This window comes from Cydia fagiglandana, chromosome 2 (genome assembly GCF_963556715.1).
Source record: "Cydia fagiglandana chromosome 2, ilCydFagi1.1, whole genome shotgun sequence".
NCBI classification, from domain to species: Eukaryota; Metazoa; Arthropoda; class Insecta; order Lepidoptera; family Tortricidae; genus Cydia; species Cydia fagiglandana.
In genome coordinates this window covers 5,139,839-5,152,629 of record NC_085933.1, presented here as the reverse complement: position 1 = coordinate 5,152,629, position 12,791 = coordinate 5,139,839, and the positions used below count along the sequence as shown (strand labels likewise).

Below are 12,791 nucleotides of genomic sequence, written 5' to 3'. Positions count from 1 at the left end.
ATAATAAAAAACTATATTAAAAATAATAAAAAAACGATTTTGTAAAATTAACCAAATTTGAGGGTAGATTAAATTAATAGATCTCAGAGGTGGTTCCTTAGACAATTTAAAGCGAGCCCGTATTCACTTGCACAAACTCATGAACGAGTGCCACTCCCCTGCTGTGCGCTTGGTGCTATGGTGGTTGCGCATGTAAGTGGTGGTGACGTCACAGCCTTGAGGTCTTCACGGGTCAGCAGGGCAGCAGGTGGACTCCGGAGCCAGTGTTGGAGGCGTAGGTGGTAGGACCCCCGAGCGGGAGAAAACACTCACGCACAAAATAAATTTAGAAAACGATAGTTTCTATCGCAAATTATTAATTTTCCGACGGCACATTTTTGGAGTCTTGCTTGAGACCGTTACAATTTAAGATGGAGCGAACACATCGCGCCGCCGCAGAAGTCCAAAATGAACGAGCCATATGCATGAACTCCCCTCGCGCCCCGCGATGACGATACATACGTCACATACGTGTTTCGCGATGGATAAGCGCCTACATTGCTACACGAGCAATAATATTACAGTAGAATTATTTGTTTAGTTAGGCACTTATATTTTAGTTTTACCTTTTATAATTTATTTAGTTTTTAAGATTATTCTTAGTATCCTTTATGACAAAATTGATCACTCAGGGAGCGTTGAAACGCTAACGTTACATACCCCCCTTGATTGGGAAGGGTTTTACCTAGGGAAAATCCTCTATCGCTATACTGACTCATTAGCTACCCGCCCTAAGCACTAATTTGCCACATTCTTCACTCTTTCATACCAATCTGTCATTCTTCGTCTTTTATAACGCCGTTGCATATTATAGTATGCTTCCAGCCTCTTCCATGCAGAGTAATTGTACTATTTTACTTTTACTCGCTGGTAGCCAACAGTGGATGTTAAAATATTTAGTGGTCTCACATCTTTTTATTCTTGCTTCCTTACTGGAGTTTTAATTCTTAGATAAATAAAATGTGTATTTAATGGTAGAAGAAAATCAGTAGGTAGATACTGTATTTCTTTTTAAACCAAGAGTTTATAGTGATGGACCTGGTAGAGGCTTCCACCCTGTACCCTTAGTCGGAGTATTCGTGAAAAAGTTGATAGTTATAATAGGAACGCATTGTACTAGAGTGAGACCAAGGCAGTTGTTTTTTTTTTTTGAATAGAAATAAATACCCTTAGAACAACTCAATTAAAGGCTTTAGGACCTGTAGTTAGTAAGTTTTAAATCTTTGATGTGCCAAACACCCAAATTATTTCCATATTTATCGCAAAGTACGTATACTAGTGGTGACTTTTTTGATACAACCCGACATTCAATAAATTTAGGTGCTAGTTTCTTGGCAAACCTCTTGTCTTTATCGCTCTGATAATAGGTACGCTTCCAAACGGTGTCGCCGACACTAAATTCGGCCTGCTTACGCCGTAAATTATATGTACCACAGTTTTTAGAGTGTGCTTTTAATAAGGCCAGTTGCGTTTGATCGAATATACTACGTAGTACACCCAAGTTCTCTGCGTACTCATCCCTAGGTGCGAATATTAGGTCATTAATAGTGTCATTATCTAAATAATGGGATCCACAAGTCACCAATTCTCTACCGTAAACTAGAAAGGATGGTGTATGACTAGTCACTTCATTTACCGATGAGTTGATAGCAAACTGGATTTTTGGGATATTGGAATCCCATGACCTGTGATCATTATTCTCTATAAAGCATGAGATGGCCGTAACGATAGTTTTATTATACCTTTCTACCGAATTTACTTGAGGACTATATTTAGGGGTGTATCGAATGTCAGGAATTTTATATTTAGTAAATAATGATTTGAGAGTATTACTGACGTACTGTTTTCCATTGTCCATTAAAATCGTTTTTGGAATGCCATGTACCAGAAATACTTGTTCCTCTAGTATACGCGAAATGATTTCAGCAGTCGCTCGTCGTATGGGAAATAGCAGACAGTATTTAGTGAAGCAGCATGTTACGACTAATAGAAATGTGTTTTGTTTTCTAGATGGCGGCAGAGGTCCGACTAGGTCTGTACTGATCATTTGAAATGGTCTACTACAATCTTTTGGCCGGCCCATAGTACCCAGAGTGGTGTGATTGGCATGTTTATACGATTTGCAAACATCACAATCCCCTACAAATTCAGTCACATCCTTATGCATGTCCGGCCAGAAATATTTAAGAGACAGACGTTTGTATGTTTTTAGAACACCAAAATGACCAGCTGAAGGACAAGAGTGATTTTGTTCAAGAACCTGCCGTCTGTTTTCCAATGGAATTACCTCTTTCCACTCAAACTCTTTTACAAGAGGATTTAGAGTTCTTTTGTAGCGATATAGTTTATTATTTATGACCTGATAGTCCAAAAACGATGCGGGTGTATTTTGACACCCATTAAAAATGTTTAGGTACCAAGAATCTGTTATAGCCGCTAGACTGTGGCTCGTACTTGGTGCTGACGTATCAATAGCTGAAACTGGTATACGAGATAGGCTATCGGGAACTACGTTATCAACGCCTCGACGATGTCTTATTTCGCAATCAAATGCCGAAAGTCTGACGCCCCATCTAGCTAAACGGCCCGTAGGGTTATTTAAGTTCAGAAACCACTTAAGCGCTGAGTGGTCCGTATAGACAATAAATTTATGACCGTTTTCAAGGTAGCAACGCCAATGTTCGACCGCCGTTAGAAGAGCAAGCGCCTCGCGCTCTGTAGCGCTATAGTTTTGTTCCTGTTTAGTTAGAGCTTTACTCATGTACGCAATCACTCTCTCGGTATTGTCTTGAATTTGGGTTAATACCGCGCCAATGCCTACATCACTAGCGTCACAGTGTACCTGGAATGGCTTAGAATAGTCAGGACATGACAATATTGGGGTAGAAACTAGACAGTCCTTCAAGGCTCTGAAGGCCGCATCCGCTTCGGTCGTCCACGCGAACGGAGGTGCAGTTTTTGCTTGAGACGTTAACTTATTCAAGGGAGCAGCTAGAGAGCTGAAATTAGGTATGAACCTCCGATACCAAGAAGCTGCGCCTAAAAACTTCCTAACTTCTTTGCGGTTTTTAGGAGTAGGATAACTAACAACAGCATCGACTTTGTCAGGATCAGCGTGTAAACCATTGGAATCCACCACATAGCCTAAATACTTTAATTGCTTCCTAAAGAACTGGCTCTTCCCGTAGTTTATAGTTAGGTTCGCGGTCTTCAGTTTTTCTTTAACCCGAACCAAGAGAGAAATGTGTTGTTCAAAAGTAGGAGATACTATTATGATGTCGTCAATAAACACAAAGACCTTATACTCAAATTCTGGACCATAGAACAGTCTATCTACGAGGCGTTGTTGTGTAGCTGATGCATTGGTCAAACCGAAAGGCATTGATTTAAATTGGAAGGTACCCCGGGACGGAATATAAAAAGCTGTCTTGCATCTATCCTCCTGTCTAATCGGTATTTGCCAAAAACTTTTAGAGAGATCCAAGCTAGTAAGGTATTTTGCATCGCGTAAATTATCTAAAATTTCGGCTATATAAGGTAGGCTATATGCGTCTTTCTTTGTTACAGCATTGAGCTTCCGACTGTCTAGACAAAATCTTAGTTTACCGTCTTTTTTAGGTGTGAGCAGAACCGGTGACGACCAAGCGCTCTCGCAAGGTTCAATTACGTCGTCCTTAAGCATTTCATCGATCTGTTCAATTAATACGCGCTGTTTTTCTAGTGGCATCCTATAATAACGTTGACGAATGGGGGCAGCATCCCCAGTGTCAATAATATGAGTAGTTAGGGTAGTCCTACCTAGACCACACTTTTCATAGGATATGTCATAGAACTGTGAAATGATGTGATCAGCAGTCGTTTTTTGGTCGTTAGATAAATGGTCGTAACTACACAGCTGTTTAGTATTATCTAATTCAATACTAGCAAGCGCAACCTCGGACTCGGGTCGCATCAAAACGCGAGATAAATGTTCAGGAAACAACCCAAACTTTCTCCAGAAATCCATGCCAAGAATGAGCGAGTTCTGTACACTGGGCACGGCGTGGACAGCTAAGAAGTGATTTTGATCTAGAAACCTTACAGATATGTACATAATACCCAAGCAAGGTAGTTTATGGCGACCGGCCGATATGAGATCCGTTGACGGCCCCTGCTGTAAGGTGAATCCCTTTTCCAAAAAATATGTATGCGAATTATTTCCTAGAATCGTCACCGGGCTACCGGTATCTAGCAATCCTATTAGTGGCTTATCTTGAAGTTCGACCATAACGTGAGGACGAGAACGATCAGAATGTACATTGTGGATTGAAGAAACAGAGTAGCATGAAAAGAAGCTTGAAATGAAATTAAGCCAATTGGCCCAGTCAGCACTGTCATGTTTATTAACGCTAGTTGTATTCATCATGCGTTCTCCATTTCTGCAACCCACCGCATCTAGTTTTTTTGAACAGCTGACTTGCAATCCGGGCAGTCCGGGTAACGCACGCCCTTTTTGCCGCATTCAAAACAAATCAGGAAATGGGGTTGACTACAAGTCTTTAAAGAGTGCGAATTCACGCGACATCTAGGACAATATAGGTTTTTAGAATTAGAATTAGTCTTCGCCTCTATTGCATTAACGTTTATTTTATTCGTCTGGTCCGTATATTTTTTTGTATATTGATTGCCACTATTTGGGTAGGATTTGAAAAATCTAGGTTTATCATTGTTATCCTGCCTGTAGTTGGAATTACTAAACCCTTGCGAAGCACCAAACCGGTTACTGGAAGTGCTGGGATTCTGCCTGTCGTACGCAAATTCCCGCGCCAGTGAATCGGAATTAACCTTAGATGGCTCCTGAAAATGAGCCATGCGAGACTGTATATTTTCGTAGCTGCGGCATAAATCCAGAAGACCCTGAATACTAGTGATATTGGGAGACGCTGCCAAAGTACTAGCATATATAGGCCGTATATTATGCATCAGTATCTCCAGTTTTTCCTCTTCGGACGGTTGTTTGGTAAGCCTAGAGAACATACCCTGCATAATAGAAACATAAATTGTAATGTTCTCTTGCTCGCCTTGTGTCCGCTTCTTTATTTCAGACATCCAAACATAGTCGTAGTTAGCTTGACTGAAATCCTGTATTAAGAGCTTAACTAGGTCATCCCATGACTGAACCCTATTTCTGGCACAGCGGTACCAATGCAGAGCAGAGTCAGTAAAAATTTCGTAGCCAAAAGACAGCAGCTTGTCCTTGGACATACCTCTGGAAATCGCTAGTTCCTCAGCTTTTTGTATGAAAGACCGCACACACGTTTTACAAGAGAACTTCAGCTTATTAACCACATCTGAAATAAGCCTTTTCTCACAGGTCACCGAAATGAGGTCTGACAGTGGGTCAGAGCCGGATGGAACCGAAGATGGTTCGGTTTTCAAAGACTTAAGTTCGCTGAACTGCTGTTTAAAACTTCTAGATAGCTCCGAGTAAATTGAGTTATCCGCCTCTGCCCTATCTACCCTAATGAGTCGGTAGTAGACATGATGAAGCATAGTCTCTGTCCGTGAATAACCATTTTTGTCATATTTAGATTTTAAAGACGTTATGTTGTCCTTCGTTTTAACCAAGGTATCTTTAACCTGTGCTAAATCTGTTTTTGGATCTAAGTGAGACTCTAATATGTCTTCGGGGGGTAGCAATGGACCTAATTTGACAATCTGTTTCCTAAGCTCCTGAACAGATTCTCCTATATTACCTCCCCTGACACCGACTTCGTACTCTAGTTCAGCCTTTTGCAATGAAAGATATTTAATTTGGTAAGACATGTTTAGCCCGTAGGTGCGTGTTGCAATTTAACGAAGAATAAAAGCAGATAATTACTACCCAGAAGAATACAGAAATAGAAAGAAGCAGAAAGAAATTGAAATCAACTTAAAAATTAGGTAGTTAACAGTGATCAGCAAAATGTGGGTAGACGAAGAAAATCTTAAAAGTAGCAGGTATAAATATCATTAACGATTTTACCAGCACGATTTTGATGATCACTGGGAAAGAAGACTTATAACTAAAGGAGCAACCAACACCAAAGATTACTAGATAATACTACAGCAAGCACAAGTGAATACGGCTCGAAACCTATTATTGGGCGCCAATGTAACAGTTCAGCTGTTATTTAGTGTTCTAGGAAGTAAAACAACTAATACATAATAAAAAACTATATTAAGAATAATAAAAAAACGATTTTGTAAAATTAACCAAATTTGAGGGTAGATTAAATTAATAGATCTCAGAGGTGGTTCCTTAGACAATTTAAAGCGAGCCCGTATTCACTTGCACAAACTCATGAACGAGTGCCACTCCCCTGCTGTGCGCTTGGTGCTATGGTGGTTGCGCATGTAAGTGGTGGTGACGTCACAGCCTTGAGGTCTTCACGGGTCAGCAGGGCAGCAGGTGGACTCCGGAGCCAGTGTTGGAGGCGTAGGTGGTAGGACCCCCGAGCGGGGGAAAACACTCACGCACAAAATAAATTTAGAAAACGATAGTTTCTATCGCAAATTATTAATTTTCCGACGGCACATTTTTGGAGTCTTGCTTGAGACCGTTACAATTTAAGATGGAGCGAACACATCGCGCCGCCGCAGAAGTCCAAAATGAACGAGCCATATGCATGAACTCCCCTCGCGCCCCGCGATGACGATACATACGTCACATACGTGTTTCGCGATGGATAAGCGCCTACATTGCTACACGAGCAATAATATTACAGTAGAATTATTTGTTTAGTTAGGCACTTATATTTTAGTTTTACCTTTTATAATTTATTTAGTTTTTAAGATTATTCTTAGTATCCTTTATGACAAAATTGATCACTCAGGGAGCGTTGAAACGCTAACGTTACAACTACATCAAAATCTCGATAAGCAGTTATGCACTGTGCAAAATAAGTCAATAAATGATAAAATTATCAGCAAAATGCGAATTTAGGTAGAGATTATAAAATAATTATAATGATGGTCTAACATAATAAATAAGCCGTGAATCAATGTTAAAATGTGCTAGATAAATATGTATAGTATCAATGATCATGAGATGAGATCATTTTCTTTCAACTAGGTATATTTGTATAACATTGTCATAGTAAGGAAGGTAGATAAAGGATGTCGACGATAACCGTAAGCCCCGTCTCCATATCGCGCGGCAAACCATCTTACATCGGCTTGCGCGGCAGCCGCGCGCAATGGATACCGAGCTGCCGCGCGAGCCATCGAGTTGGCTCGCGAGCCAGCCCGGTATCCATCGAGTTGGCTCGCGAGCCAGCCCGGTATGCATTGCGCGCGGCTGCCGCGCAAGCCAATGTCCGAGTTAACTAAAATATAGATTTTAGAAGCTTCTATGAATTAGCTACTACATTGAAGCATGTGCTGATTATGAATATTATGATGCGACCGCATGACCAGCACGGTCCGGTCGAGCGTTGGTGGACCCCCAGCACGTTCACACAATACCTATTGTACTTACCGGGGCTAGGCCGTATGCTGACTGTTTCGGGGTGTGCAACCACATTACCAGCATGGCCCAGTCGAGCGTTGGTGGACCAGCACTTCACTACTTGTATTGTATTGTAGTTCGGGCGATTTTCCGCAACTCGTCGACTTGCACCTATTTTGCGTGATAAGGTGGTACTTACTGGGGCTAGGCCGAATGCTGACTGTGACAGGATGTGCGCGCGACCGCATGACCAGCACGGTTCGGTAGCGGTCCGGCCGGGCGTTGGTGGACCACCACGCCAGCATGCCGACGCCCACCACCGCCAGCGCGGCCATGAATTGGACCACTTCATCCCCCACGCCTTCTATCAATGTCATCCTCGGTGATCTGCAAACATGTCAATTATATTAGTTTAAATTAATTTAATCTGGACTTTAAGAGTCTTTTAACTTCCTAAGTCCAACCATAAAATAAATCCAATTTTATGTTTGAAGCTTGTTTTATAGTAAATTGGGATGAATATCGTTTATCAATGCTTCTAATTAGATTGAAAGGGTGTACAGTCAAGTGTAAAAATATGGGTGCGTATTAATTTACTCAAAAATATGTCCCATAGTCCCTTAATTCGCTGACATAAGAACTATGGGACATATGTTTGAGTATCATGTGTGCACTGTGCACCCATATTTTTACACTTGACTATGCAGTGTAATATTTTTAATACACATAAATCGTGTCTTAGGAGCTTAACTAACTAAGAGAAGAGAAGACGAAAATTAAAGTCCATAAATTTAATTCTGGGTTATAGCAATCTGCTCTAGAATGAATAGGTGTAATGTTTTGTGAGCTAAACAAGTAATTTTATGATTTGTGATGGCAATAAATTCAGTTTCAAAAGATGCCATCTTCTAATAGGTCAGGAAATGAATGCTCAAAAAACGTTGTAGAGGGAAATGCTAGGAACACAATTTTTGACTCCGTAACTTTGTTTGGACTAGTTAGGAGGTGAACATATCAAAAGTCCCCGGCTGTAGCCCCGGTGCTGGGGGGTAGAGGGGGGTAAGAAGGTCGAATTTTTCGGTTTTTCAGTGATAGCTTGGAAACTTTGCGTCTTAGCGACATGACTACTAAGACAAACCGAAAGCTGATAAAATTAGTTACAAGTTTTATCCAGTCAAGTTTTTCGATATCTTGAATAGTTTTTGAGATACCCGCTTTTGAAAGTTTATTTAGGGATTTTAATTTTATCTTGATATCTACATCAGTGAAGCTGTTAGGCCATGTTTGGTATCATTTTCGTATAAATTGGGGGTGCTGAATTCATTTATGGTATCACATTGACACTATTCCGAAGTAAAACCAAAATTAAAAAAAACATATTTTTTTAAATCCCTCTTCACGCTCAAACCGCTGAACTAATTTCGTTGAAATTTGGTATAGAAATAGTTTCAGTCTCTACACAGAACATAAGATAGTTTTTATAACCAAAAACATCTTTTGAGGGTGTGAAAAGTGGGGTGGAAGTTTGTATGGGGAGTCAATAACCGCTGAACCGGTTTAGATGAAATTTAGGATGGTATACATCTGTGATTTAGATGAAAATGATACCAAACATGACTTCAAACCTTACCTTAAGCAGTATTAACGTCAGGAATTCAGTTTCGTCGACGAAGTTGAATTTCCCCCATACTCCATTTCACAACTTTAAAGGATGATTATTAAGATAAAAAGTATCTTATGTCCTGTCTTGGGACTCGAAATATCTGTATACCAAATTTCAATTAAATCGGTTGAGCGGTTTAAGCGTGAAGAGGAATTAAAAAAAAAAGTTATTTGTTTAAAGTTTATATGTTTTTTCTTAGGAATGGTGTCAATGTGATACCAAAAATAAATTCAGCACCCCCGATTTATACGAAAATGATACTAAACACGGCCTAAGAGCTTCACTAATGTAGATATCAAGATAAAATTGAAAGCCCTATATAAACTTTCAAGAGCGGATATCTCAAAAACTATTCAAGATATCGAAAAACTTGACTGAATAAAACTTGTAACAAATTTTATCAGCTTTTGGTTTGCCTTAGTAGTCATGGCGCTAAGACGCAAAGTTTCCAAGATATAAGTGAAAAACCGAAAAACGAGACCTTCTTTCCCCCCTCTACCCCCCAGCACCAGGGCTACGGCCGGGGACTTTTGATATGTTCACCTCCTAACTAGTCCAATAAAAGCTACGGAGTCAAAAATTGTGTTCCTAGCATTTCCCTCTATAACTTCTTATTGCTTGGCCTATAATAAATATGTGCATTTTGCTGGCAGATACATGACAAGGGTTAAATTTCGCATTTAAGTTCTATTAACAGGTAAAAAGTACTATAGCATATGAAGAATATACATATATACATATACCAAATATTGATAGGATTTTGACAAGTGTGTGTTTATCAGAAGTGAGTAAGAAGATGATAGTAGTTTAGCATAATGTAATGAATGAAATAATGTTATATTGCCTAGTGATAACAGATGTGAAAAAAATCCAAACAGTTCCCAGTGGTAGCAATTTGGCGGTAACGGGTGTGAAGGGAAGAACTCAAAATCTCCGTCTCACAATACCACCCCAAGTGTCCAACATGTTTTGATGGAATATATCTATGACGAGGCTCCTCACTTTGAAATGTCATATTAATATTTTATAAATGTAAGAGTTAGTAACCGCATTCTGGCATCACAAACTATATTTAGAATTTTTGTCCGGAGACATTGGGTAAAAATAACACAAACCAAAATATTTAATAAAATTGCTTAATTTGTTCCCTAGCTATATTTTAAATATCCAATTGCTTCACGAAGTTGCCCTAACACCATGTTTGGCAACTAGTCTATACAATTCAAACAACCAGCAGAATCTTCAATTCTTCAATCCATAATGCAAAATACACATGTACAAGTTAATGATTAAAGCCCAAGGCTAGTAGGCTAAGTCGCAAACCTCAGATCTAAATCTATCTATGGACATAAGGTCTGTCTATACCTAGATAAACTTTCCTAGGCCGTAATTTACTCAAGGTCATCCAAGTGGTTATCCTACTGTCATTTCCCATAGTTTTTACCACAAACTTATGTACCGCTATGCTGTTAACGATGAACATATGTTCCAAAATACATCTAGATGAGATAACATCAATAATAACGCGACATCTTGACACAGCTGAGAGATCACAAATCACCATTGCTTACCTGTTTGCAGTATCAGCTTAAGGACCGAATGGATCGGAATACACTACGAGAAATGCAACACCCATGCACCGAGCACGATCACTTGTATCATATTAACAAAAAACTAGAACGAAATAATGCTAAACAAGTAATTTGCAATTGAGATACGACGGAAATAATATAAATAACAATGCCACAGAGTGACAGATTCTGGGGGAGATTGACAGATCCGTTGACATTTATGTAAAGGAATTACTAGACGCAAAAAAATATTATATTTTTTAACAGTTAACACTGTTAAGATTACGAAATATAGTCTGGCAACCACAACTTGTCAGTCAATAATGAGACCAAGATATAGTTGGCCAAGCAGATCTTGTCAGTAGAAAAAGGCGGCAAATTTGAAAAATGTAGGTGCGAAGGGATATCGCCTTTTTCTACTGACAAGATTTGCTTGACCATCTATAAATCTGCAAAGATCATAATGCTAGTGTTATTTTAAACATCATATTTCTATGAAAATATCACGAAAAATAATACTTGCACTGCGTGTGGTCTGCGTAGGTCTAATTCAAGAATATGCCGCCAGCATCCTTGGTACAATGGCTCAGAGCCCTCGGGGGCCTATTTTAGATTCAAGCCATTTCGTTTACTGGTACCACTGTATACATATAGATGGTCAAGCAAATCTTGTCAGTAGAAAAAGGCGCGAAATTCAAATTTTCTATGAGACGATATCCCATCGCGCCTACATTTTTCAAATTTGCCGCCTTTTTCTACTGACAAGATCTGCTTGATCAACTATAAATATCTTGTATGTAAGTATTTTAAATTATTTTTTCCTAGAATATTATTTATTTATTCATTACATTATGAGTCCACAGATCCATGAGATCCACGTGTATGCTAAAGGCATAGCATATAGCATATGCTATTTCTAGCAAGTAGTATTTATGTTGGTCGTTATTACATTACATACTTAATTACGAGTCTCCTTCGTATCTTTGGTTTTCCCGGTTGCAGTTGCATTCTCGGAGCCCGGAATCCTCATTGACAACTTGAATACCCGTCCTATCCTCCTGTGGCATATTTTATAAAGCTACAAGTTACAATTTACAAGCGGAAGTCTCGTTCTAACACATAGCGTTAAAAAGAGACTTCCGCTTGTAAATTGTAACTTGTAGCTTTATAAAATAGGCCACTGATTCTCGAGGGCGAGGCCCTTTTAAAGAGAAAGGTTCCAAAACTCTTAAATAACTGTTGCAAGCAAGACCGAAGTGATCCAAGTATTCCAAGTAAATTGACCATATATGTAGGTACCTACACCCTTTTTAGGTTCAATCAAAAGTTCAATATTCTCATTCAATGTTGTAATAAGTTGCATCATCTTATACGTTCTCCTATATGTGATTTTACAATTTTAATATTTTTTTAAAGCAATAACACAAACACGTTTTGAAATAAAATTACCATACAAGCGTTTGTAGCTCTCTGTAGGTGTAATATATTGTTTATTATTATTAAATTACACAACCAAACATCAGAAAAAGAAATGGCATGACTATATCTACTCGTTAGAAAGAGACAGAAAACCGGATTCGTGGAGTTTATGACGTCATCAAATACTGAAAAACAATGGAAAAACAATCCAACATTCAGGAAATCTTTGCAAAGAGTTTTTCAAGTACGGTAAAGAAACATTGTCATTGTAATTTATGACTTATCTAACGTATGTAGAGAATCAATAATAATGTCTTCAATTTGTAAACATTATTAAAATTAGCGCAATTCGTGACTACAGGAACGCACCAAGTTATTCTTTTACCTTTCTACGCAGAGGACTTTGTAGGTATATGCTACTCGTTATTTTTAGATAGCATTTTTTATGTCCTAACATTTTCGTATATAGCTAAAATATTTAGTAACATAGTAGTAAATAAGAATACATTATACCAATATGTATATAACTTACTTATATCATGTTTACGAGAACCTTTCTAGTAACATCTAGAATTACATAAAGATTAAAGATGTAGAACGGAACGTTACTATTGCATCAGCCCATCAGCCG

At 38.9% G+C, this 12,791-nt stretch overlaps 1 protein-coding gene across 1 annotated transcript in view; it reads right to left on the bottom strand.

Annotated features, from left to right (window-relative positions):
• Nucleotides 1-10,940, bottom strand: part of LOC134674537 (transmembrane and ubiquitin-like domain-containing protein 1) — a 28,277-nt gene extending 17,337 nt beyond the window's left edge. The window contains exons 1-2 of the mRNA XM_063532644.1: nucleotides 10,742-10,940; nucleotides 7,707-7,894 (exon numbers count right to left, since the gene is read on the bottom strand). Coding sequence (XP_063388714.1) covers nucleotides 7,707-7,884 — 178 coding nt within the window. The 5' untranslated portion in view covers nucleotides 7,885-7,894; nucleotides 10,742-10,940. The remainder of the gene's footprint in view (nucleotides 1-7,706; nucleotides 7,895-10,741) is intronic.
• Between the last annotated feature and the right edge of the window lie 1,851 nt (nucleotides 10,941-12,791).